Source organism: Bactrocera oleae, chromosome 6 (genome assembly GCF_042242935.1).
Source record: "Bactrocera oleae isolate idBacOlea1 chromosome 6, idBacOlea1, whole genome shotgun sequence".
NCBI lineage: Eukaryota > Metazoa > Arthropoda > Insecta > Diptera > Tephritidae > Bactrocera > Bactrocera oleae.
In genome coordinates this window covers 8,445,690-8,472,212 of record NC_091540.1, presented here as the reverse complement: position 1 = coordinate 8,472,212, position 26,523 = coordinate 8,445,690, and the positions used below count along the sequence as shown (strand labels likewise).

The 26,523-nt window shown below is 35.3% G+C and overlaps 1 protein-coding gene across 5 annotated transcripts in view; it reads left to right on the top strand.

The window, feature by feature from the left end:
* Positions 1-26,523, top strand: part of bru3 (bruno 3) — a 358,657-nt gene that overhangs the window by 232,139 nt on the left and 99,995 nt on the right. For all 5 annotated transcript variants that reach the window (XM_070111193.1, XM_070111192.1, XM_070111191.1 and 2 more), the window contains one exon: positions 3,121-3,200. In XM_070111193.1, the coding sequence (XP_069967294.1) occupies positions 3,121-3,200 (80 nt within the window). The remainder of the gene's footprint in view (positions 1-3,120; positions 3,201-26,523) is intronic.

Genomic DNA, 26,523 nt, shown 5'->3' with positions numbered 1-26,523 from the left:
AAATCCATTTCGGGAAAAACGCGTTTAAAATTCTGAAAACAGTTAACACTAAGTAGAGAAATTCTTAGAAATAATTTTTTAAAACTCATAGGTAGATATAAATTTTTTGTTAAATAAATTTTTTGTTAAATAAATTTTTCGTTTAAATAAATTTTTCAAACATTTCTGGAAAATCAGCATTTTTTCCTTATATTGCAAAACTCGTTTTACTGATTAACTAAAGCACATAGCAACCAGTGCTTGTTAGTGAGCACACACACATACATAGTCATTCGCTATGCACTCATAATACATAAAATTGTTTGCTTTACTATTTTACCTTATTTAGTTGCACAGTTTTATATATAGATATGCCTACACATACACACATTTGTTTTTGTTAAAAATTTGCGTAATTAATTTAATTAATTAAAAATTTTGTTACTGCATTATGTGCTGTGCACACATGTTGAAAAGTTTTTGCAAACTAATTTTAATATATTAAAACTGCAATATTTTTTTTTTTGCATTTTCATGCTTTAGTTGACAATGATGATGTTGTTCAACAATTAAACAACAAAATGCTTTTCCCATTCATTATGTTTGCCGTTGATATGGAGATAATTAATTTTTCATTTGCAAAACTTAATTGAAATAAAGGAAAATGTGCAAATATTTGAAGCAGAAACTTTTTTTTTGTTTTTAGTTGTACACAAAAAAGTTTTTAAAGTAATTTATTAAAACATGACGGATTAATCTATTTAATAACTTAATATAAACAGTAATTAAAGAATTTTTTTTTGTGGAATAACTTGTGCATATATTTTAGTACTTATTATTTATTTTGATTTTTGTACGATTTCGTCAGCATAATTAATTTTTACCAGCGCAATATCTATGTTGTTATTGCCATTGTAATTTGGGCATCAAAAGTGAGGTTAGACGCTGTATGTTTGCTCGTTTTTTCAATAAATAAATAAAAGCTATTTTTGAAATGCTGTTCTGGATGTATTTCTGCATGATATTAGAGACGATAATAATCTTTTTATTTAATTTTCTGCACTAATAAATTCACCTGTGAAGCGAATAATAGCTTCGCTGCAGCCGATGTGACCCTTTTATTGTTTTTAACTTATATTTAAAAATATTTTTCAAAACCTTTGTACTTTCGTACAATGTTCATTACTTTATTGCCTATTTAAGCTTAGGCTTGGCTTTAAGGCCGATAAGCAACAACAGTAGCAGTTGTATTAACATATGTTAGCAGACTATTGAAAAGTTCGCTTTAGCAATGACTTTATAAAAGCGTTAACAAATACGTTAGCTTCATATACTGAATTTAACATCACATGAATCACTTATAAGGGCCATTAATCAAAAATGCTAATAGAAAAAAAAACAATTTTTTTCATAAGAGTTTTGAACTTTTAGAACCTTTTCAGAGCCATAGAACAAATTGAAGTTCCGTCTTACCCGCAAAATTTCTTATCTTCTTCAATGAACGCACAAAAAAAGTCAATAAATAAACAACTGCAGCATTCTACATAGCAATGCATATCTCGAATCATAAATATGATGTTATTACACTCTCTCCGTCCCTTTATCACTCATTAAGCTAAAAACAAACCGCCTTCCCAAGCCACTTCGTCTACTTTATGACCAACCATTGCAACCAATACACCGTACCTCGCATCCACGATAAAGCTTCACTTACCAGTGAGTGCAACGAGCAGCACTCAACAACATACACGCACACACCCGCCCACCCTCGCACCCACAAATGTAGCACCGCTTCCGACTGCTTACAGCAAACTCAACTTTGCGCAAAACCACAAACGCTGAATTGTAGGCAAAGAAAACGTATAGCGGAGGTGAAAAGACGAGCGCCACTGAACCGCAGAACCGCACAGATGAACGCCTTCGTCAGCACTAGCTGGCTGGCGCTCGTTATCGTTGTTGTTGCTATTGCTGCTGCAATTGACTGTCAGGTAACTGCCGCACCGCGCTATTAATACTTTTGTTGCTGTTGTTGTTGTAGTGGCAGCAGCTTGCGGTTGGTGGCAAACGCGTTGCCGCGGCAACAATGTCACTTGCAACACACGCACACACAGGCGCACACTAGCATGGCAACATCATTAGCTGCAGCAACATGCAACCTATGATTGTGGTTGCCCGTTGCCACTGTGGTTGTAGTAATTTGTTGTTGTTGTCACCGCCAAGGTTTTATTGCGTTGGAAATTAAAATGGAAAAGCGTCAAAGCCAACTGCCAATTGCACACATGGATGTGGCAAGAAGGCCTCCAGCGCGCACACACACACACACCTTCTGCCTGTGTATGTATAATATAAAGCTGCGGCCACAAAACGTTCGCGCACAAATAACTGAGCGACTGCGTTGCAAGCGCACAGCCGCACACTTACATACATACATGCATAAGTACTTGCATGCATGGCTGTGTGCATGCGCGTGTGCGGTTATTAAAGCATTACGCGTACCAGTTATGTGAAATTTATTTTTAATGCTTTTTTCTGTAATATTTTATTTCCATTTTCATTTTTTTCCCCGTGATGCTCGACAGCAAATTACAAAATAATTAGCGATGGCAGCGACAGCGGCGCGGCTTGATGGGAAAAAGGTAATTTTTTAAATGTAACCGCGTGATATGAAATTTTTAAATCATAGCACCATGCCAAAACAACAAATGGAAATTGTCGGCGAAAGCTGATTTTAAATTGTTCACCGGCTTAAAAAGTAAAAAAGGAAAAACACAAAAAACAACAACAGAACAAGTAAAAATATGGCAATAAAAATGAAATATAGTTCAAAAACATTGCTGCTTTAATTACCCAAACCATAGTTGCCGCCACACTACCGCGCATAGCTCGTTACGTGTGATTGCACAGCGCCTAATAGGCCGCACTTTGATTGCTTTAAATTTCATTTATTTTATACAAAAAAAGTTTATATCTTCAAAAAAGCATCATTTCAAATTTGTTTAATTACTTTAAAATATTATGTTGTGCGCTGCATTTATCATTTTCCAATTAACTGTTTATGCTCTAAAAAATATAAATATACGCCTTGAAAGCAATTACACTGCGCACTAATTTATTTTGTGTCACTTTTTTTGTGCATTACAGGTTGTGCTTTCGTCAAATTTAGTTCGCAACAGGAGGCCCAGTCCGCCATAACCAATTTACACGGAAGTCAAACTATGCCGGTGAGTGAATAATTTTCATCCAATAATTGTTGTATTTAAGAAAAAATAAATATAAAAGTCGGAGCGGATATATAGATTTCGTAGCAAAAGTGTTGGTGATAGCGTTATAGAGCATCAAGATTTAGAGTTTAATTTAGAGTTAGAATAGTGATTCATATTATGACAAACAAATAAAAAAGATACCATGTATTAAAGCTAAAAAGCCAAAGCGTCACTGATTTCGTTAGCACCATATAAAAATTTAATAAAAGCTAATACATAGGTTGCCTTTAAGATTTCGGGATTTGACAATCCTAGTGTTGCAACCTTAATAGAAACTCACAACTTTATCGTAAAGTTTGAAATTTTTAATATTATACATACTCAGTACGTTTTGACCTATGAGCGCTATTTGTGTTGTTTACAGTAACTTAAAATATTCATCTCGGTCAAAAAAATGGATCCAAATCGCGAACATTTCCGTGCAATTATTTTTTACTACTTTAGGCGTCAACAACATTTTATATTGCATGAACATTTGATTGAAAAAACAAATGCGTTCACATTGGATCACACACAATTTATCAATCGCTAGTGGCTTAAAGCAAATAATAGGTGTGTGCTAATTTTTATTTATGATTAAGAAGAGACGTTCCAACACACATACAAAATATATTGATAAACTCAACCACCTTTGTTTATTGCTTTTATAACATTCACGAAGATTGATTTCCCTCTACTGTCAAGTAAAATTAAGTGCCAAAGGTCGCAGGCTATGCAAAAATATTTCGACAGTGTAAAATCTCTAAATATATTTACAAAAAAATCATTTGCATAAAAGGGTTAATATGAATTTCAGGAATTTCAATTAACTAATGCTTAGTAAATTCAAAAAAAAAAAAATTTTTTTAGATTAACTTATTGTATAGCGCAAACTTTTATCACATAATGTTTACAATTCCAGTTTGCTTGAAGTAATAAAATAATTCATTTAAATCTTTTTTAGCTAAAAAATTTTTATAAATCTTTGCAAACTCTTATGAAGACCCAGAAACCAACAGATCTGTTATATATTTCTACTAATTTTCGTTGTAATATCTTAGCGTTAATACTAATTTTTATTATTTACAATATTAAACGAGCACACACATTCTTTACTCAGAACAAGTTGTAAGTCTATTATCAGGTAAACACGAAATAACAAGCCGGGAAATGAATTATTAATACAAGAGAAACCCCCATAACCATATTAACTAATAACCAATTAGTTTTTGTTTTTCTGAAAAGCACACTTCATAATCCATTCCAAACGCAATTTTGGAACACCTTAAGCGAAATTCACTACCCCTGCTTTCCAACAGCACTTCACTTTAAGCAATTTGCGCACGAAAATCAAAAACAAATAAAGCACCAATGCATAAGAGAGGGGCGTTAGAAACTTTAGTATGAACATTACAAAAGTGGCAATGAAAGCGCTTTACGAATTTAATTACAACTGTCACTTGCACACACTCACACACAAACGCAAACTTTTACATACTTCTTTATTATATGAAGTCAAGCTTAACTTCCGCTGTGAGCTACTTTCAAGTAGTCACAAGCACGCCTAAAAGTGTATACTTTGTATGTCCCTTTTGCGTTTTGGCGCTTGTGCGCAGTGTAAGCTAGTATGCTACTGCGCGTGTGTGTGTGTTTAGTACACTTAGGTTGAAGCATTCTTCAGGCAACTAACCAACTGAGTCCGACAAACAAATCGAAATCAATTTCGGCATAACAAACAGCAATTTTCAAATTTTTCAACAATTAAACAATAGCGAGCGCGCGCGCATCCTTACAACAACAGCAGAAATGACAAGAATAAGCAAAAAGCAAAAAGGAAATTAGAAAAGAGGCAATGTAAAGCAAAAAATAAAGTAAAAAATAAAAACAACATTGTTAAATAAACAACCAAAATAAATTGAAAGCCAAATTACTTGCACATCTCATTATGTGCTGCAAAGCGTGGTGAGAGCGAGTAAGAGAGGAAAAGAGAAGCAATGGAACGGCAGCTCATGGAAAAGGAAGCGCGCGGCAGAGTGAAAAGAACAGGATTTCCACCGCAACGCGCAATTCAATAAGCGACCTGGGAAAAGTAACAATTTTTTTTACAATGAACCATAATAGCAATGACAACAGCTATAACAAGCGCAACAACAACAACAAAAGTTACGAAATCTACAAAATAAGCGAATATTCGTAGAAATGCCTGTTGGCATAATGAGCACTTGAATTTGCCAGGTTGGCACGAAGGCCGAGCAGGGAAGTGTAGTGTAGGTGGAGAGAGAGAGGCAGAGAGAGAGAGGGAGAGAGAGAGAGGGAGAAACCGTGCGGGAGAGGCGCGGGTGTGCGGCAAATAAGCAAACAACCAAATTAAATTGAAATTTGCAAAACAAAAATTACCGCCAGCAATAGCAACAACAAATATGTCGCGGAGACTATGACTGGTATAACAACAAAAATAACAACAACAACAGCTGAAACGATAGTAAAGCACAACATTGCAGCTAACAAGAGCAATTGACAACAAAAGCGCGAAATTGTGCCAGATAAAGCGCATGGCGGTGCTGTTGGTGGTTGTGGCGGTGGTGTTGTGTAATATTTAACAGCTTTACCAACAAGCACTAGTGCTTGCTATGTCGATTTTGTAAGCTAAAAAAATTTTTTTTTTTTTAATTTTTTTAATTTTTTTCACCCGATTTTATAAAATTTTTCTCTCAATTTTTTTTTTCAATTTTATTTAGTAAAAAAAGCCTCCACCACAGCGCCACCTCGGCCGTGCAGTTCATTAATGTGTTGGCGGTGCGTTTTATATTTTCTTTCTTTCTATTATTTCGTTTCGTTTTATTTTCTTTTGGCACACATTTCCATATCAGCTGCCAAAATAAACGCAATTTGCATGACACTTGAGTTATTTTGCACGTAAATTGCTTCTTTTGACAACATCAACCAACAGCGAATCGACGTGGCATTCAATTTAGACAGGTATTTTGGTGTAAATTTTTAGATTGCTGTTGCGTGTGTGTGCACAGTAACGCCTATATGCACGCAAAGCTGTTTAGATTACGTGAGAACACTCATTCGTATATACAAATGTATTTCTATAGAAGCATATAGTACTGCGTAGTCTTCAAGTGTGCTGAATATATGCAGGATATATACTAGTAAAGAGACAATATACGAGTAAATAGATATAAAAGAGCACAATCAGTTTTGGAGATTGTCTCAGAAATCTAAAAATTTGCAACGGTTTTCGGAAATAATGAACAAGGAAAGTCAGAAATCAAACTTGGAGCAACAATGTTTGCTTGAGGAAGTGGCGGCATAAATCCTAAACTTTCCTTTATGGTTGTTAACCCTCTTCGAAAAGGAACAGGCGAAAACAGTTGATATGGTACATATAACAGGAGCTAACATGCTGTGTATGACTTAACTTAACGCATCATAACATATTGCAACTTAACTTACTAATTTAATCCAACTTAACATAACTAACTCTAATTAACTTACCATTAACCTTAACTTAACAAAACATAATTTAACTTGACTTTCGTAAAGTTTGCAGCTTAACTAACTAATTTAGCCCAACTAACCATAACTTAATCTAATTAACTTGCTCTTAACCTTAACTTAACTTAACTTAAATTAACTTAACTTATATTAACTTATCTTAACTTAAATTAATCTAACTTATTTTAACTTAACTTGACTTAACTCGACATAACTTAACTTAAATTTATCTGACTTAACTTAACTTAGCTCAACTTAAAATAATCTGTCTTAACTTAACCTAGCTTAACTTAATTTATTTTAACTTAACTTGACTTAGATAAGCTTAAATTACACAGCTTAAATAAACTTCATACATCACAACCAAACAGAACTCAACAAAGCGCCGACTCCTAAACATACATATAACTGAAAAAGTTCTCTTATAAAAGTTTATATAACTTTCTATTTTACGTTTACATAATATGTACATATGTATATATACCGGTTTTTTTACACCAAACTTACGTCTTGACAATTCCATCCTTTTTACATCACTTTAACGCCTAAAAGCATGCTATTCGTATATCAAAACTCAACATAACTGCGCTATAAAAATAAAATAACACTCTTCGCAAATGCCAACCAAAAAATCATCGGCTCTTCAAGCAATATTCTAAAAGAAACCGGAAATAAACGGAAGCGAACCCATCATCAACGAAATCTGTGCAACTCCAGAAAAGTGGAATGTAATCAAAAACATTTGAACATAGAATAAAATAGAAAATTACAAACAAACAAAAAACGTAAGGCTTCATATATAAACAACAGCGAAGAAAAGAAGAAACTTAAATTTGGCACTTAAGAGGCCGAAGGCAAAACAAATTTGTTGCGCAGAAATCAAATGCGAAAAAGGCAGTGAGATGGAAACAAAGCAGCGCTAAAAATGCGTTACAGCGTAGAAGTTGTGAACGCAAGCGCCTAAGGCATATCCGTTCAAGTGAAAAATAAACGACATAAAAGAGTTGAAAGAACTCCTTGCGTTCGAAGAAATAAGTACATAACTATATGGTAATAAGAAAGCTGTGCTTTACTGAAATCTAAAAAGTTGGTCAGGAAAAAAAATTGGATAAACGGAAAAAGGATTGCTAGACGAAATTGAAAACTATAGCGGGCGAAGCAAACTGAAACGGATATAACCCTGAAATTTGATAGATAGATAGAAAAGCAGCATATAGCGAAAAGTGATGTGAAAGCAGTACATATAAAAAGTTCAAAAATAAAAACAAATAATACACATTATGTAAGCAAACACCTAAAAGTATGGAACTAAATACAAAAAGTTACAAATTTTACGCTTTTAATGTTTCACATTTTGCACAATTGTTACAGAAACAAATTTATTTTTCGATTTATAAGCTAACTTTCCACTTTTTTAACTAACAATTTTCTCAAATTTGCAACGCTGATACTTTATTGTGCACCAAAAAGTTGTAGCATACCTGTAGGCACTATACGAATTACGTGTTAAGGAAAATACTGCTTATGTTAAAACTCTTTAAGCATATGGCGGAGCTGGTGCAATGCCTCACTGTTTTAACAGTGCTATAAGAGGCTCATACCATAGCGCAAAATTTTTTGCATGCCAACAAACTTTAAAACCCCCATGTTTTGATAAAGGATTACATATACTTCCTTTCATTTGCTTATCAGCTTTTTAATTACTTAATTTGTATTTAGGCGGCATTATATGGACGTGTGCACGTTGTATGAGACCCGTCCATTCAAAGCAACCGAACTTTTATAAAGTCTCCACACACCCGCGCTAGCCAACTGCTACTCATTTGTTGGGAGAAACTACATACATTTCACCCTTTTATATAACCAGAGATGTATGTATGTATACATTACGCTCCCACAAGTTATTTTGAGTCCTTCGAATTAGGCAAACGACAACGGCGACAACGGTAATGAACATTTTTGTGCTGCTGATAAGCGTCCCACCGCCAAGGGTAAGGCTTTAGTGGTTACCCTGTGTCGACGCTCGAAATTTTTCCATCAAACTGTGATGCCAGTTGCTGATACGCTTCTAAACGCTTGAATGATTTTTGTGTTGCCAGCACACTGCGCCGTAGCACCCTCAAACGTGCTTGTACACAGCCAAGTAGCTCGCCTCAAGCTATTTCGTATGAAGTGCAATGAACGTGTGAAAGTGACAAATGTTACTAATTAGAACGTTGAATGGGAGCAAAGTCGTTTCGTTGAATGGCAACATGATTGGCATTAAGACGCGCAGCGCATAGTGTACGGAGCTGAGAAGGGAGGCAGGGATTGTGGTTTACATGTGAGAGGTGACACGAATGCTTTTAATTGTTATCTAGGAGGAAATGAGGAAACTAATAGAGTTTAAGGATTTAAGCAAAATTACCATCTGAGTATAAAAATGTTCTTCATGGAATGGAATCCTAAATGTATGGAATAGTTTCGAGAATTTAAAGACTTGCGGTTAATCAACAAGACTACAAATATGAGTATGATAAATGTTATTTCAAAACCTATAAAGTTCAATTAAATATTAGAAATTTGTTAAACTAAAAGCATACACTCTTGTTATTAATTTACAATTCAACTGAAATCTAAAATATAGCAAAATTTGATCTTGATATGACACACATACACACAACGCCGATTGAATTGTAAAAATGATCAATTTCTGTTCACTCAAGCTAATTTATCAAAAACATCATAGAAAACACAAATTTCTTACTGCTAAAAATTATAAAAATTGTACCTAAAAGTTTGCAACATATTTTTTAACAACAAGAATCATCCAGTAATTAATTAAAATGAGCAAACTGTGCAACTAAATGTATATTAAACCAGCTTAAATATTCTTGCTCACAGAAACCCTCCAAATATGCACACAATTTCGAATTTCGGTCAAAACCACAAGCGAAAAAAATCAAAATAATATTTCATTCATATCAGGCCATAATTCAAAAATATGTATTTTTATCTTACTCAACAAACACCCGAAAGTATGCCATATTTAATTTGTAACAACACGTAGAAATAAAAACAGAAAAACAACCACCGACCAAGCGTACCTTTAAATGTGAGTAACAATTTATCTTGGATTTATTTACATACACTGTGCGTTAGTGTGCGTCGCGGTCTGCCACACACGAAACACCGCCTAAAAGTATACAATTATTTTTGTAGCTTTTGCATCTTAATTAAAAACAACCAAGGCGGACGGTGTTACGTAGTGGCACAGCGCTGCTGAAGCTGCACGCAGTAAGCGCGAAAGCACAAAGAGGCAACGAAAAAAAATTTGAACACAAACAAAATGTAAATAAAGTAAAAAACAATACTAAGAACAAAGATCAACACCCGAAAGTCGGACGCAAATAAATTTATTTGCGGCTTAAAAACATGCAGCGCACCTTTCAACGCTGGTTTTCTATTGTAGGGTAGTGTTGTGTGTAATTTTAGCATATATTTAAGCGTTTGATGCGTTTTTTACTTTTCGCTCTTTGTTTCTAAATTTTTTTCTACACCCTCACTGCTCGTGCACAGACCTTTAAGTGAATGCGAAATTAATGTTTACTCTGTGCAAAATAGAAATCACGCGCTCGTAGTGCAGTGAAAATTGAAACATAAATATAAGTGAAGCTCACGCTCTTCCATGTAGTAGCGGTTCATTGCATTGTCCAGCGTAACAATTATAAATTTGCAGTGGAAGCTGCAACACACCGTTATTAGGCAGTTACACCATTACCACCTTTTGTATAATCCTTAGCGTCTGCTGACCGTTTATGATGCGGCCGTCTACCGCTGCGCCGTTCGTTGTTGTGCGCCGCAGCAAGCCAAGCTTGCATACCCGTCAGTCGCAAGTCCGTAGAGAATTAAAACATGTTGAGTGCTAAGAGCTTAACAGCGAATTTTATATAAAAATCTTCAAACAAGCAACTACCGTGCCGTCATACTCTTACACCTCATATGCGCTAACCCCAAGCCCTACAACACAACAGCAAGCGGCAATACAAAAAAACATCAACTCAACTAAAACCGCAAACAAAAAAGTGCGGCTTAAGCTGTACTCACACTCGAATACACAGAAACAAATACATACGAATGTGTAGAGTCCTACTCCAGTTTATAATAATCCAGTTCAGCGCTGCGTATATATACATGTTTGTATGTGTGCAACAATTTCAATTTCCACATGTATTCTACATCTGCTTGTGTACGTGTTTGCTATTTACACAAAAAAGTGCTAGTAAATTCCTTTTTAATGACTGGCGTTGGCTTAGGTTTTTTTTTTTGCCGCTGTTGGACCGTCCGTTAAGCACCCTTTCCACCTAGCGCATTTGAATTTAGGCTTTTGAATCTGAGTTTGGTGTGAAGAAATGTATTTAAGCGGCTTATGTGTGGTTTTGCTTGTCCTAAAGATCTTGGAAAAAAAATGTATTGAATACAATATAAAAAACGAACTGGAAAAGCATTGTAAAATAATGTTGTTGCATACCTTTAGGCTCGCTAAAAACGTCAAAAACGGAAATAGATAAGAAAACCACAATTAAAATAATTTTCAAATTAGAAGAAAATGATTGCCTGCTGCTTTAAGGCTATTCAAAATGTTTGAAGTATTAAAGTGAAAAGTTTCTAGTCAAAAACCCAAAAGTATGCGTCACACTCTTCTAATTAAACTTGTAGTACTTTTAGTAGAATCGTTAGATATGATTATTATCACTAAGCGGGAATAAGTTGAAAACATACATTCAATATAACATAAGTTTCAAATTAGCAAGCATAACAAAATAATAAACATGAAATAAGCAACTATGTTAACGTTTCTAGCTGATTTCTAAAGCGCTCAAACTATATTTCTGTCTGTGTTGCCTAGTTTAAGGCGGTACTGCTCATTTTACATCACATAAAAGTAGATTGTTTATTCTCAATAATATAGCAGCTATACCCATATATAATGAAATACCTGCAATTTGTAATTTTAAAGCCATCAGGCATTCAGCTCATTAACCGTTTACATCTTTCTTCTTGCTCTACGCTTGCCTACAAGCGCACATCTACATATTAGTTTCTTAGCAACCGCGCCCCACATCTTCGTCTATGACGCCCTCATCATCTAACTAATTTATGTTTCGGAGCATTTCAAAGCTGACGTTGTTGTTGTAGCGCTTGCTAGATACGACAGCTGCAATTTTTCACCTGGGTAATTTTCCGAGATGAGCTATGAAGTACAGCGGCGGCGCAGCTACCCCGACTACAAACGACTAATAGCCACACTTTAATTTCCCTTCCTTTTTTATTTTTCTTTTGGCTTTAAAGTAACTCAACTGCCAGCGCTATGAGCACTTTTATTTTGCTATAAGCACTTTTTGCTGCTTGTAACTTTTTTTCGCCATTTTCTTTTTAAATTGCCCCTACGTTGATGCTTTGGCGCTTGGATTGCACACATTCATTACCACCTACAACGTTGTGCGTCATTACGCGAGAGCGAACGTAGAAAATTAAACATTTTAATGGCAAAATTGCCGCTGCCGCGCCGTAACGCGCCCAAATATAGGGTAACAAGAAAAACAAGCAATGAGTGAGTGCGCGGCACGATACGGAAGGAAGTTTCAAGTAACAGCAGGTATACTTATGCAACATGAGTTGCTGTTGTGAAAAAAAGCAGAATGCTGGCTGAGCAAAAAACTAACTGTTAAGCCATAATGAGAATAGCGCCGTTGCTGTCGCTACGGCTGATGCGCCTGAAAGCCGGCAAGGAAAAAATATGCAAGAAAAAACAGCCAACACAAAGAACAAAGCATCGGCAGTGAGCGTGCAACACTCGCAGGTAATTAGTGCTGCTGCTGCCGCCCCCACACACGCACATATACATTAGGGTGGAAATTTTTACGCCAAAAATTTTGCTTAAAACTGAGTGCGCCGCCTCTAGGTGTTAAAAAATTTTTTTTGTGCAAAATTTTTTTTTTTATAATCTACAGATTTTATCCCCAGGCTAAGCAGAAAAAAAACATGTTTTTTTTCGCTCCACCCTAATATACATATACATAAGAATAAGCTGTCGCTAGTAGATTTAACGCCATAAAAAACCTTTGCGCGGACGGCGGGCGCTTGCATAAAGTACCGGCTCAGTTTGCAAGTTTTTGCCCTTAACGGCGACAGGTCGTGGCGGGCCAAAGCGCAGTGTTGATATTGCATGCCAGCTTCGTTAGTGCACGGCGCGGTGGTGAAGCGTACAATTTTTATGAAATATCTAACATTCCATGGTATTACTGCCGTGTTTGCTTTCAGCTATAAATGGGTGTGGCATACTGGCATTTCATGGCAACACTTGACAGACGCATGTTCTTTCACTAAGCGCTACTTTCTCTCTACAGCGTGGCACCGGCGCGCTTTAAAATTATGTTGTAACAATTTTTTAATTTCTCATTTCTGCCGTTATACATTAACGCGCGTTGCTTATATTTATGAGCAGCGTTAAAATGATTTCGTTACTCTGCGTAAAAAATGTTTTAATTTTTGCTTTCGCTTTGTTTTATTAATTGCACGCCTCCGACTATGCAACAAAAATGCTAAAATGAGAAAAGTGTCGGAATTAAGACTGCATGTAAAATATAGTCTAAGCACGTGAAACAAAGTGAATAGTCAGTTGAGCATTTTAATGAAAATGTAGGCAACTAGGAAAAGGCAGGAGCACTATACATCATGCAACGTAAAATGACAAAAACAAAAGATATACAAATTGACAGTAAAATCCAGTTCATGTATGTTTTAAATTGTTGCTTTTACTGGTTTCACTGAACGCTTTTTATTGCAATTTAATTAATCTAAAAGCTAGGAGCCAAAGCAAAAACTGTTCCCATTTTAGAATCAATGCTTTCCTTACATGTAATTGCGTCTAAATGATTATATAATATTGTCGGCCTTGCAGCTGCACTTAGTATGTAAAATCAAACTGTTCCCATCTTAACAAAACTGTTCTCACCGTCACACAACTACTTTATCGCTTTTTTTAGTTCATTCGCACCTCCAAACTGCTAGCAAAGTTTTCGCTTGTAGTTTTTGAAAATCACGTAACAGCTTGTTTGAACGTTTCTCTACTATCCTACTTTTAGCTCACGTCTTTTATCTTGCATATATTACTAGCCACCCCAATTTATTGTCAGCCATAAACAAATGAAACTGTTCATCAACTTTGCCAACGAATTTGAATGATTTTCAAGCGACTCAGATGTGTGTTGATATTTAAAAGATTCTTCAGAACACGCTAGCTGTGACAAGTAATCAAAACAAGCGTTGTCTTATAAATACAAACCAAATTGCTTATATATATTTATATGTGAGCGCTAAACAGCACCTGAAGACTGTTTTCCAAAAGCAAGGGAATTCAAATTTAAATAAAAAGGAAAACGTTCAGGCACACCTCCCATACAGTCTTCTGAAACGCCCACATCTACAGCTTCAGTTGCTTTTCTAGTTTAATTTATGCCATTGTCTGTATATGTTGACTTTTATTATTTAGCTGTTATCTGTGTTGTTGTTGTCTCCGCTTGCTTTTATGATTGCTACGCAAGCTGTGCGGAATACACGACTTCGCGCCTGAAGCACATACATCCACACACACACACTTGTTACGACTCAGATATTTGTCATCAACGAAATACTTGTGAAGTCTTCTACACAATTCCGCCGCAAACTCTTCCACACGCGCACCTTCACTCGTAGTATACAGCTTTGTTTATTTTTGTTATTGCCTTCGTTCTGGCACCAGGTGCACACAATAGCGCGTTGATGGTGTCGGTGATTGTATTTTGCTTTTCGGTAAATCTATGCTGGCACAACTAAGCGCACGAAATTGCTTATGAGCTAGTATACAAGTGCGCTTATATATGTGTGCATTTGAAGTGAGGTGTCCTGAAAGATCTCTACACTACTTCTCTTGCTTCTTCATATTTCTCTATTGTACATATAGCTTTTGTTGTGGTCGTTATATTTTGTTTGCTCTGTTTTCTTTTGTTTTTCCCTGCTGTTTATTGTTGTTGTTTTCGTCCTTTATTCACACTTGTCGCCTGATTGTTGTCATTGCCATAAATGCAGCTTCCTTTTCGATAACCGCTTATATGTGTGTGTATGTATGTGTGAGAACTCGCTTCTTTTGCTAATGGTGTATTCATGCGCTCGCCGAGTAGCTTAGGTGGGAACTCTCTAATTTTATTGAGCGCGAATAACTTACACATCTGATACTCATAAATTTATAGTGTTTATGTATATTCACAATTATTGATTGTACATTTCTCTATAAATGTACATATGTGAAAGCGTTAAATTTTTTTGAAGAGACGTTTTCGGATATAGAGAGAGAATTGCGTGCACAGCAGTTGAAACCAAGCACACTTTTGTCTTGATTATATAATTTATTAGATTATATGGAACGTTTTCAACTTGTACGTGAAGAACTTTTTGATTTACAGATGTATGTTACAAATCGTAACTCATCGTATTTTAATCGTATGTTATATAGATTTTGTAATTTAGCAAAAAAATTAGAATATAGATCTGCATACAAAATATCATACATGTTAAGGTCTAATGTTCATATTTCTTACCAATTTTTAACGTATGAAACTGTTCTCAGAATTAATTTACGGCTTTTAGCTCTCCTGTTGAAACTAAAGTGAAAAAAAAAAATAAAATGTTGGAGTTTTCAAGAGAAACAACTGTTCTCATTTTTATAAAACTGTTCCCATACTAAGTGAAAGCTCGGAGAGTGCCACTTGCCTATCGTTCTGAGTACAATTTCAGCCAAATAATAAGTATATATGCCGTCATTTGCACTCTCGTTCCTATGGCGGCACAGAATTTGGCCGTCAGATTGAATCATTTTTGAAGCGCATATGTGTCACCGACGAATTTTACTCACATTCGAGCACAGCGCATTTTAGATTTTTTTATTCGCATATTTTTACACAAAATTCCGGGAAGCATAACAGCAACAGCAGCAGCGCAAGCTGAAATTAATTTGAAATTTAAATTTTTTCATACACTTTGTTGGTTCGCAACAACGCTTTGTTGTTATACCTATGCGCGCATATGCGTATACTTTTGGGCGCGCTGTCTGTCAACGTACACCACACTCTACGTTGTGATGTGCATGGGTAACTGAACATATGTTCGGCATTATTTTGGTTGCATAATGAAGTGTAGTGAAATCTGTGAGCCGTTAGCGGAATGCTGTTTTAAGCAAAATATCCAGAACACACACGTTTACAACTGTTTGAAGTATACTCTTTGGCGCCGCAGCACATAACGGCATTTTTCTGTGTTATTATGGCTGTATGGCAGGCAGGTCGCTCGAACAAGAGCGGCAGTTTATTTTTATTAAATCGTTTTGCATCGTTTAACGGTTTTAAAGCGCACACAACTCAGAGACTCTTAAAAATTCGCAGTTTTCGCAGTTAATATACAATATAATTATATTCAGCATTTAGCTCTTTAATTTTAAAGAAATATGTAAATTTAAATGTTGGCGCCTTAAAGTATGCGATAATAACTGAGCCATTTTTGGCATTTCACACGTGTTGTATATCTAGACTTCAAAAGTTTGCAACTGCAAGCTTGAAAAATCAATCGCAGTCTGAAAACGATTTTTTAACACATGCTTTAAGCCATCTTGTTTCCATACCAACGCTTCAGACAGTTTATCTGCAAAACTCATGCATACGTTCATTCACCCGACTTCGCGCACTCACTACACTCGTGCCAACCAAAAATGCACACGAGACACAACCATCAATTTCAATTTTCCTCATGGTCTGATTTCAAATAAAATGCCATGTGCAATTTTCGTTTTCTAATCTGGAATCTGGTAAACTAATTTTCGTAATACCTTGACAGTGAAATTGGCACGAATTTTCAACATACACCTACGCACACATATAAGAAACAACAACAGCAACTTCAAACAACTTCAAGCAACGTCATCATGACACAATCAGCTACAATAATAACGTGTGTTGCCGGCTTTTAGGCGCTAATGCCAGTTGCAGTAAGCCTGTGTGTATACTCAGGAAGTTTCCAAGAAAATGAAATAAAAAAATAATAATGATGATAGCAAATGATATTCAAGCGGCAAATGCCACTCTACGTGGCAAGTTAAAGGTGCTACACGTGACGACGCCAATAATGATGCTGGGCGCCATTCATGCGCATACCCAAACACGGCAATTCACCCAACAACCGGGTAGTGTTGGTAATGATAATTATGTTGACTACAATGCTGCAAGGTGCAAGGTGTTTGCAGGTAGAAAAAGGCAAAAGGCGAAAACCACGCCACTCGCACCACCGGCATTCACACACTCACCAGCAGCATGCAGTTAAATAGTGTGCGCCTTGGTGTATGCTAGAGCAATTCGTAAAACCAACGTGATTGGAATTGCAGTCACGTCTCTTGAGGAATTGGTTTTTGGCTGGTTAAAGTAATTCATTTCGCTGTTTCAACAGCCAGTCTGCCACTAATACAACTGCATACGTGCCGGCATACACAGCAATATTTGTATGCCTTACTATTGATATGCTATACTATGTTGCATACCTTTAGGCGCGCATACACAGGCTCTTGCACGCTTTCGCTTGTGTGTGTCGGTGCGCTTGTGCTTGTGCGCTTATAAATCGCGCCTGTGGCTTCGACTTGAATTGCTTTTCCCAACCATAAAAATCACAAAACACAAATCAACATTTACTGCTGAAAATTAAAGTGATTTATTTGCGTGAGATTAGCTTAATATTGGCTAAAGAATAGATGGTAGCTATTATAGATCCTGTGTGAGGCAAATATGCATAAATGCTTGCGAAATTCATAAGCGTGAGTTAAAGCCATTTAAGAAATATATTTCAAGTGCATATCACGACAAATAGATTTGTAGGCGTGTGTTTTAAGATTTGCAGAGCGCTCAAAGTCGGGGCTTTCCTAAGAGCAGCGTTTATATAAAGAGCTTGGTGAATTTATTTAATTTTTGATTGAATTTATTTAATAATTTACTTATTACTAAATCATTTTATTGGCTTAAATGAATTCCGAGTTGAGTAAAATTATATGAAAACCGATTGATCTATTTGACTGGTGCATGTCTTGAAGTAATGCCTTTCATGGTCTCCATTTAATAGGAAGCGCAAATAGGCAGAAATCTAGCAGATGTGTAGCTACTTAAAATATGTATGCTGTGAAAATTATTGAAATTAAAAAATAATTACCTTACCCATCGGACTTTCAGACATAAACTCATCATAATTTATGGTGGCGTATAAAGTACACACTTTTCTTTTAATTTCAAGCAATTTAGATCGAGGTTACTTATATTTCATAATTGTGAGGCGCCTTAATATATGCTATAGCATGCAATCACAACCTATATTTGCAAGTTTTTTCTTAAGTACCACTGTTTGAGGTTCTTTTCTTAACTAGATTTAAATCTTTTAGTAATAGTTTATTGCGATGCCGAAACAACAATCAGAATACATGGAATGAGGTCCTCTACACATATAACATATGATATTGGGAATTTTTTAAGAACTCGGTACTTTTGGTATTTCCTTACGTATATTATATATTTGACTTACGATATTTATAGAAATTTTCAATAATAAATATTTTTTCTTTTTTATTTTCAGGTAAGTTTCCATAATTTAAGCATCTTAAGTAAGTAAAAATGATTTCAATAGTGTTGTAGTCTTTTCACAAATTCTCAGGTTACATAACCGTTTCTATAAGCTAACTACTAGAGATTCCAACTGAATTTCATAGCATCACAAAAAAAAAAATTTTTTTGGAAACCTAGTAACCTGATAAACAGTATTAAATCCCAGCTGGTTTTAACATAAAAGTTAAACTTAGTAGTGGAATTGTACAGCATCTAACAATAGAGATGACGTGATTTTGCCACCTTGCGGCGGTCACAATGTTTTAAAATTTTGCATTTTTTAAGCTGAGAAATACATGCTAAACCACTCTAAGAAAATTTTATACTTCAAATTTATATGTGGTGGATTAAAAATTGCCAAAATTTGAGTTCAATCACGTCTACTTTCCATACAAGATCATTTTCGAGCAATATTTATCAACTTGAATCGGCCGCGTGTAACAAAATATCGAATACACTTTGCACCCTGCTATGTGAGAACTTTCACACAAATCTCGTTAAAATCACACTTTCTCTTAACCCACTTTTCATACATCACGCTACAACGGGTTGACACTAGTTCATGCTTATCAGTGAAAGAGTGATTTGTTCTAATGAAAATGTTGCACTTAACACAATGTGATTAGGTAAAAATTTACGCAATTAATTCATAATATTCTTATCGAGCCCTAAATAATGAATACACTGTTTTTTTGCGCTTCAATTTTATTTCACTTTTTCTTCAAGGAAATAATATATAAACCGAAGTTAACACAAGAGCCATTTAAAAACCATATTACTATATATATGAACTCATGTAATCTGATCGCATGCTTCATGCTATATGTAGGCGTATATACATACATACACATATATATTTATAGCGCATGGCAGTTATCGAAAGTAGGTACCTTACATCACATTCCTTAGGACCATTTCCGTCAGCAGTAATTCAAAGTGAGTGTAAAGTTCATTTTAAGCACAGACTATGCGCGCATTCGTTTTACGACCAGCGCAGTCGTAAAACTAAAAGGACACACAATTTTCGCAAACACAAAAAAAGTATGCAAAAATGTGGCAAAAATAAAGCGCAGCAAAAGAAATCATAAAACTTTGCGCGAAACTGCATTATAAATGACAGACGCATACAAAAGAGCTGTAAAAGCTGCGAAAGCGCATGTGAACGACTCAATTCGCACATTTCCGGAAGACAAATGCAATGCGCTGCACTAAACTACACAGCAGAAGGCGGCAGCAAGTAGCAGGTTGCCACATGTGTGTGTATGTGAGCGTGTGTTTCGACGTCGCACAAAAGGCCAGTGAAATGGCACGCATGTTCAAATGGCAACGCATAAAAGTCCAAGTGGAAAAGCGGAAATGTAAAGCGCTACAACAACAACTGCAAATAAAAAATTGCGACAAAAACAAAGCAAAAATAAATTATCAAGATTTTTTAGTGTATAGTGGACGACGACAACGCCTGTGGCACGTACTGTGCATGCAACAAGGCAAACAGTATGCGCCAAACGCTTGAACTTTAAGGAAATGAGAAATTCTACTTCGAGCAAAAAAGTGTCGAAAATGCTGCAGTGAGTAAAGCGCAGACAATAAAAGTCAGCATCAATGCCAATGCAACATTATTAGTACACATGTTGCAGCAACACAATGCTATATGCATAAATATAAGAAGTGACAACAAATTTACGTTATTTGTATGCGCCAGCAACAAGCTTGCTGAAACAATTTTGCTTAAACTTTAACTAATAACACAGCACTATCGTAAAACCTGTTAAAGGCTTGAAATTTCAAACGTTTGTTGCTGTAAAACCATGCTAGAACAAAAAATTTAAAAAATTGTAGTCTAAGCTCAGGCGCGCTTCTTCTTCTGCGTATATTTAAATATATAGGAGCATAAATAATTAAATATTATGCAAATTTAAGTTTACGTAAGATGAGGCATATGTAAAAATTGTCAATTTAAAAAAAATACAGCAATTTTTTATTTGATATTTTTTCCTTCAAAATTTATGATAAAGTAAAATCTGCAAGGCAAGAATTTTTTAATTTTTTTAAGTCAAAACCGCTGCAAAATTCTCTAAAAATTTTGTTGTAATTATTATATATATTATTATAATATTATTTACCTACTATTTTTTAACAATTTAAATTATTTTATTTTATTACCATAAAACGTTTCACAAATAAAATTTTATATATTTGCTTCCAACTTCAAATTTTATTCTCAATTTAAACGCGCACGTTTTCCACAAAATTAAATTCACACCTCACGTGCTAAACGTATCGCTTCCTTTGGCATTTACACATGCGAGCAAGCGACTAATAAACATAAAACTAAGTGCCTATTTTCAGGCGTTTCACCTTTTTATGACGCCGAAAAAACATTTAAAAAAATCACTGACGTCGAAGGCAATGCTCTAAGCGCCAAACAGTGGTAAATGAGGAATAAAAAACAAAACAAAAAATACAATACTAAATATACACTCACATATATGTAGACGAATAAGCGCTATAAGCGCAACTACGAGTTGCCTGCTAACTCCATGCACCACACTTACAGCATTTAACAGCGCATATTTGCAACACAAACCTCCAATCAGCGCTTACTAAATAGTTTTTACCTAAAATACTGCTTTAGCCAACAACTTGACTGCACTAAAAGCAAACTATGCGACTTTGGCCATTTAGCCTTAAACTATGCTGCAAAAAAATTTTGTTTGTCTCAAGCACAAAACTAAAAGTGTTTTTTTACTATGTTTTTGTGAGAAAAATAGCGTAGAATCAAGCTCAAAAGCAAGTAGCTACGCTTTTAGTGCTGCAACATCCCAAATGTATTGTTGCAACTTTTTTAGTAGCAGCAAGAAAGTGCTGCGAACTTTTTATCAACGTAGAAAAACAAAGCGCAACAGACATAGGCACACACACAAAGCCACAGGAAGGTATACATAAAAAGCTGTTATTGTCAATTTGGAGTGCGCATCGTTTTTGTTGCTGCACGCTAATGTGACATTTTTCCGCACATACATACATTCACCTCTTAAGGATCAACATTTTCCGTGCAACACTTTATTCCTCTTTTTTTCAATGAAAATTTGCCGTAAAATCAAATCTTCGAAAGCAAACGGCTGAAAGTATACCTTAAGGCGTTGTGGCACCAACGAAAATTGTATGTTTGTTTACGTGCTGCTTTTTCGCATAAACAAACGCGCACACATGCACCAGCGTATGTTGAACTGTGATAATATTAGTGGTAAAGCGCATGTGTTTGTTTGTTTGCTTCTGCTTTTCTTTAGCTGCTACGTGCACTATCTCCCGGGACTTATATAGTTTTGGCTTATATTTGGCAGCATTGCTTTTAACTTGATATGCTGCAGCTTGACGCAAGGCGCATATTGCACAATTTCGCATTATTTATATAATGTATTGTTATATTTTATATTTAAGAGTTTTCCCTATGCACAAGTATTTCTGAAAGTAATTTTATATTTTTTCCTAAAAAATTTTACTATATTCTAAAAAAATTTGATAGAGATCGGCCCACAGTTGTTTCAGTACACAAATATATTCTTGCAGCTGCATGTAGCGGGCGGTTGAAGGGCAGAATAATTAATATAGGGAAAAAATTTAGTATAGCTGAGCTTTTTTAAATATTAAGCTTTCGGGTCTGAAAGCGGCATAGATATAATTTTTTAACATACTCTTACTCAGAAGAATACTTCAAATAGACATATTTTAATCTCAAGCATGAATATACTCTTATTTTCACACTTTTAGGGATTTCCGTCTTCCTATCAGCGCCTTAGTACCTCCCACCTGACGTAGCATATTTTCAGGCGCAATGAAAAGAGTACAATATATTAGAGCGCACACAAGCCAAAAAGGTGCGCGGTATCACGCTCGTATTCCCTATATGCTGTCAAAGTTTTGTCACTCGAAATAGCATAGAAAGCATGTGCCCTTTTTCAGCGATGTCGCTTTAGTACAAGTGACTACTTTTGCTTGCATTCAAGTATTGAAAATTACGGGATCTGGAGAGGAAATCTTTTTTAATAAAAAATATGATCAAAAAACAACACTGAGTTACCAAAACCACTAGTAAAAATGCTTTAACAGCTTGAACATACCAGAACTCAAACTCCTGCGTGAATATATTTGCTTCTTTTGATTTGAAAACCCGAAAATATATTCAAAAATAATTTATTTATATAAATTATCAGCCGATTACTAACTCTGTGCGTTATATTTTTTTAAACACTCTATTTAGTTATCGTTTTCAATGCATAGATGGCGCTAAGGTGGCAATTTTTTTAAATAAAAATAATTCCCGCAGTCTCAGTTGTAAAAATATATGCAAGAACTGCGAAATATTTTACTTTTCTTGTTGCGCTACAATACTACATTTTTTATACTTCAACAATTGAAATGATAAAAATTATTAAAGTTATAATTGAATAAACTTTCGTATTTCGCATCGTGTCCTCATTTGCGGTGTCACGTTTCTAAAAATTTTCATTTACCTAGACACTCGACTCATGCGCATTACATTTTCGACGCCAAACGTAACACTTTAGCAGCCACAACAACAGCAATGACTTAAAGAAAAACCACACTACTCAGCACATTTTTTTCCAAATTTTCCACAAACTGACATTCACGCAAGAAACTTTCTTTTTATCTTTCAAAAATGCGCGTTCCTACCCGCTTATCTTAACAACATACCCTACGCTCTGCCATATACACGCACAGTTAATGGTACGTACATACCGTACACCGCCACCTTATGCCGCCAATCGGCATTATTTCTACATTCCCTCGACGCATTGTCCATGTCATCGTTACGTGCCAATGATGACAATCACAAGAAGCCAGCGAACTGTGCACACTCCACCGCCGCCAAGTGTCAATACTTGCCCCAGTCGTGAAGACAGCCATCATCGTTTTCATTCCACGCTGTGGCGCTCTTCATGCATTTGCCGTTTCATCGATTTGTTTGCGTGCGCTTGTTGCTATCAGCGCGCCGCGTTTGCTATTCACTCAGCGTTTTCTCACTCGGTTTACGCTTTTTTTTTTTTAATTTCTTACACTTTTAGCTAAAAATTTCTACAAAGCAAGCACGTTGTCCGAGCGCCAAAGAAATAAGCAGGTTGGCATGCAAGCAACTTCGCATTCTTAGCATACCTTTAGGAGACGACGGCGCGCATTCTTCTTCGATTCCCATTTCGATTTCTCAGCGGAGCCAAATAAAAAAGCATTGCGAAAAAAAGTTTTCTGTTTACGTTGCTGCTTTTCAACAAACAAGGTTTCGCAATTTTTTCTTTTTACAACACATATTTTCTTTAGTTATTGTTGTTTTTCTTGCCAACGCCGACTAGCCGCCCTCTGTGTTTCACTCTTTTGTTGCTGTCGTAGCGCTGTTTGGGTTTGCGCTGCCGCCGCCGGTCGCTGTCAATGATTGCGCCGACAATATTTTCACTTGTCTACAATTTCAATAAAATTTTATTAACGAATTCCGGTATGACATTTCAAATGTTTTTATATTTTTCCCTAACAACAACAACCACAACAAAGACTTAATGTTTTTTGTGCACCATTTCTGCATCGATTTTATTATTGCTCTTAACAAAAACAGTAATAAAAATCTCGTGCTATGTGGCATACTTTAAGACGCTTTAAATATTTTCTCTAGTTTTCGACTTTACTGCATGATTTTCTTACTTCATCGCCAACTTTGAGGCTCAAATGCAATTTCTCTACCTAGCGGCTGTTGTAGCATTGTAGAAAAGAGGTGATCGCTCGCAATTTCTTCGAAGTAAATTTTTTTTTTTTGGTTTTTTGCTTCTGAGTGGAGCCACTGTGCCACAATAGTTTTCTTTCTTGCTTAATGGCTGCATTTCCGCTGCACTGTCGCGCAGTCGTGCATACCAAAACAACAAAAAAGCCAAAAAAAAGAAACAAAAATGCTCGCCACTTTACACAGTTTCTTACTGACACACACACTTACAGCTATGCCACATTTTCTCTGCGCTGTCTTCTTTAAGAGCTGACATCATTTTATGTCAATTTTATTATCTGCATCTTCATTTTCGGCATACAACGCAAATCTATAATTGTATTTATGTCAAATTTTTAAATAGATGTGCTTAGCACACATACAAACAAATAGCGCAGCCAACGGTGTGTGTGTGTCTAAGTATTGCCCGATGCCGCGCACGTTGCGTAGGCGACTTCAATGATGATTTCAATTTCGTTGTCGTTAGCAGCGGCGACAACGGTAAAAATAATGACTTTGACTATAATGACTAACGGAAATGTTTGGGCATGTCATTATCGATATTTGAGGGATCAGCGCGTCAAGTGCGGGGCAATGCAAAAGGCAACTGGCAAGCAAACAAGGAGGAAATGAAGAAGCGAACTCAAGAAAAATTTCTTCCGTTACTACGGAAATAAAAAACAAAAAAAAAAACAATAAAACACAAAGAAATCTTCAAAGCATGGCGAAGAACCGAAGAACGTGAACATTTAAGTCAGCAGCTAAAAAGTATATTGCATTGCTTTGACATTTTTCTCTGAAATATTTTGCGTGCCTTCACGCGTAATTTGTAAGCGAATTGAACTGAAACTGCCGTAATTTGACAGTGGAAAAAAAATCTCGAAAAATTAGAAATATGTTACAAGGGGTGCCACTTTCTTCAATGCAAAGCAAAGAAAAGAGCATTTTATTTCAGACGCTTGAAGCAAATACTTCATATAATAATAATCAAGTGATGTTTAAGCGACAAGCAAGCATATAGTCTGCTCAGCATAAAAGTATGCAATGATTTATGCACCGTGAAAAAGTAAATTTGTCAAAATTAGCTCGCTTAAAATGAAAAAAAAGCACAACGCAATAAAGCAAATATTTGACAACATAATATGTAATATTATCTAAGCGCCCTTTAGGTATGCTTTAAAAAATCCACAGCCCTGTATATCAGCAAGCGCGCTTTCGTGGCTCACCCTTGTTTCGAGAGGTTGTAAAAAGTATTTGTAAACTGTCGTTATAAAGTAAATTTCTTTTTCTTCCACTTAATAGTCTCATTTTGATTTATATACATCACCAGGCGTGCTTGTTGAATATGCGCTCACTCAATTTCTTCTTGGTGTTGAAGTTTGCCAATATCATTTTATAATTTACTAGTTGCGTTACATTAATGACTGGCGCTTACAATTCAAATAAATGAAAGAAGTGTTGAAATAGACACTTTATAGCTTTATTAGCATGTGGTAAAGCTGTGTGTGGCGCCAAAAAGTATGCAGTGTATTTATATATAGTTGAAAAAATCGCATATATTACAGTGATAATGGTGGTTTAATATGCCTAAATATATGCCACAAAATATGCAAATGAAAAGGTAAGCATAAATAAGTGTAAAGAATGTTTTTTTTACTTTACCAATTTAGTTTTTAACAGAATACAATATATACGAAAAAGTAGAATTTAAATGTCTCTATTAAAATATTTTTTGACATGCAATTAATGAAACTAAAAAAGATAATTCAAGCCATAAATAAAAAAAAAACTAAAGTTATGCAAATTTGACTATTTACGACGGCTTTAATGAGAATAAGCAATGCTATAAAAAATTGTCAATTTACGCCTGTAATTATGCTAAATTTTTTTCTATAGAAAAAGACCTATCATTATGCGAAATCCTTAATATTTTTGACGAATTTAATGGAGAGCACGGAATTTTAAGGAGACAAAGCAGAAAATCTTCAATTTAAGCCTCGTAGTATGCAAAAATATTATTTTTATAATTTTGAATCTAATTTAGTTTTTTTCTAAGTACCCAAAAGATTGCAATTAAATTATTTTTTGTTTGCTTTCTATACGAAAGTATGTGTAATATGTCACAACGTCTAAAAATATGCAATTAATTTAATATAATTATTTATTAGCACTCTGTATCACTACTGATTTTAAGTCCCAAAAAATTTATAAAATTTTATTAGAACAATTTTCTGTTCCAAACCCAAAAATATGCACCGTAACACATATATAACTAGAATTTTATAGCATGCAAGAAGGCTGAAAATTTAAATTTATATTAATT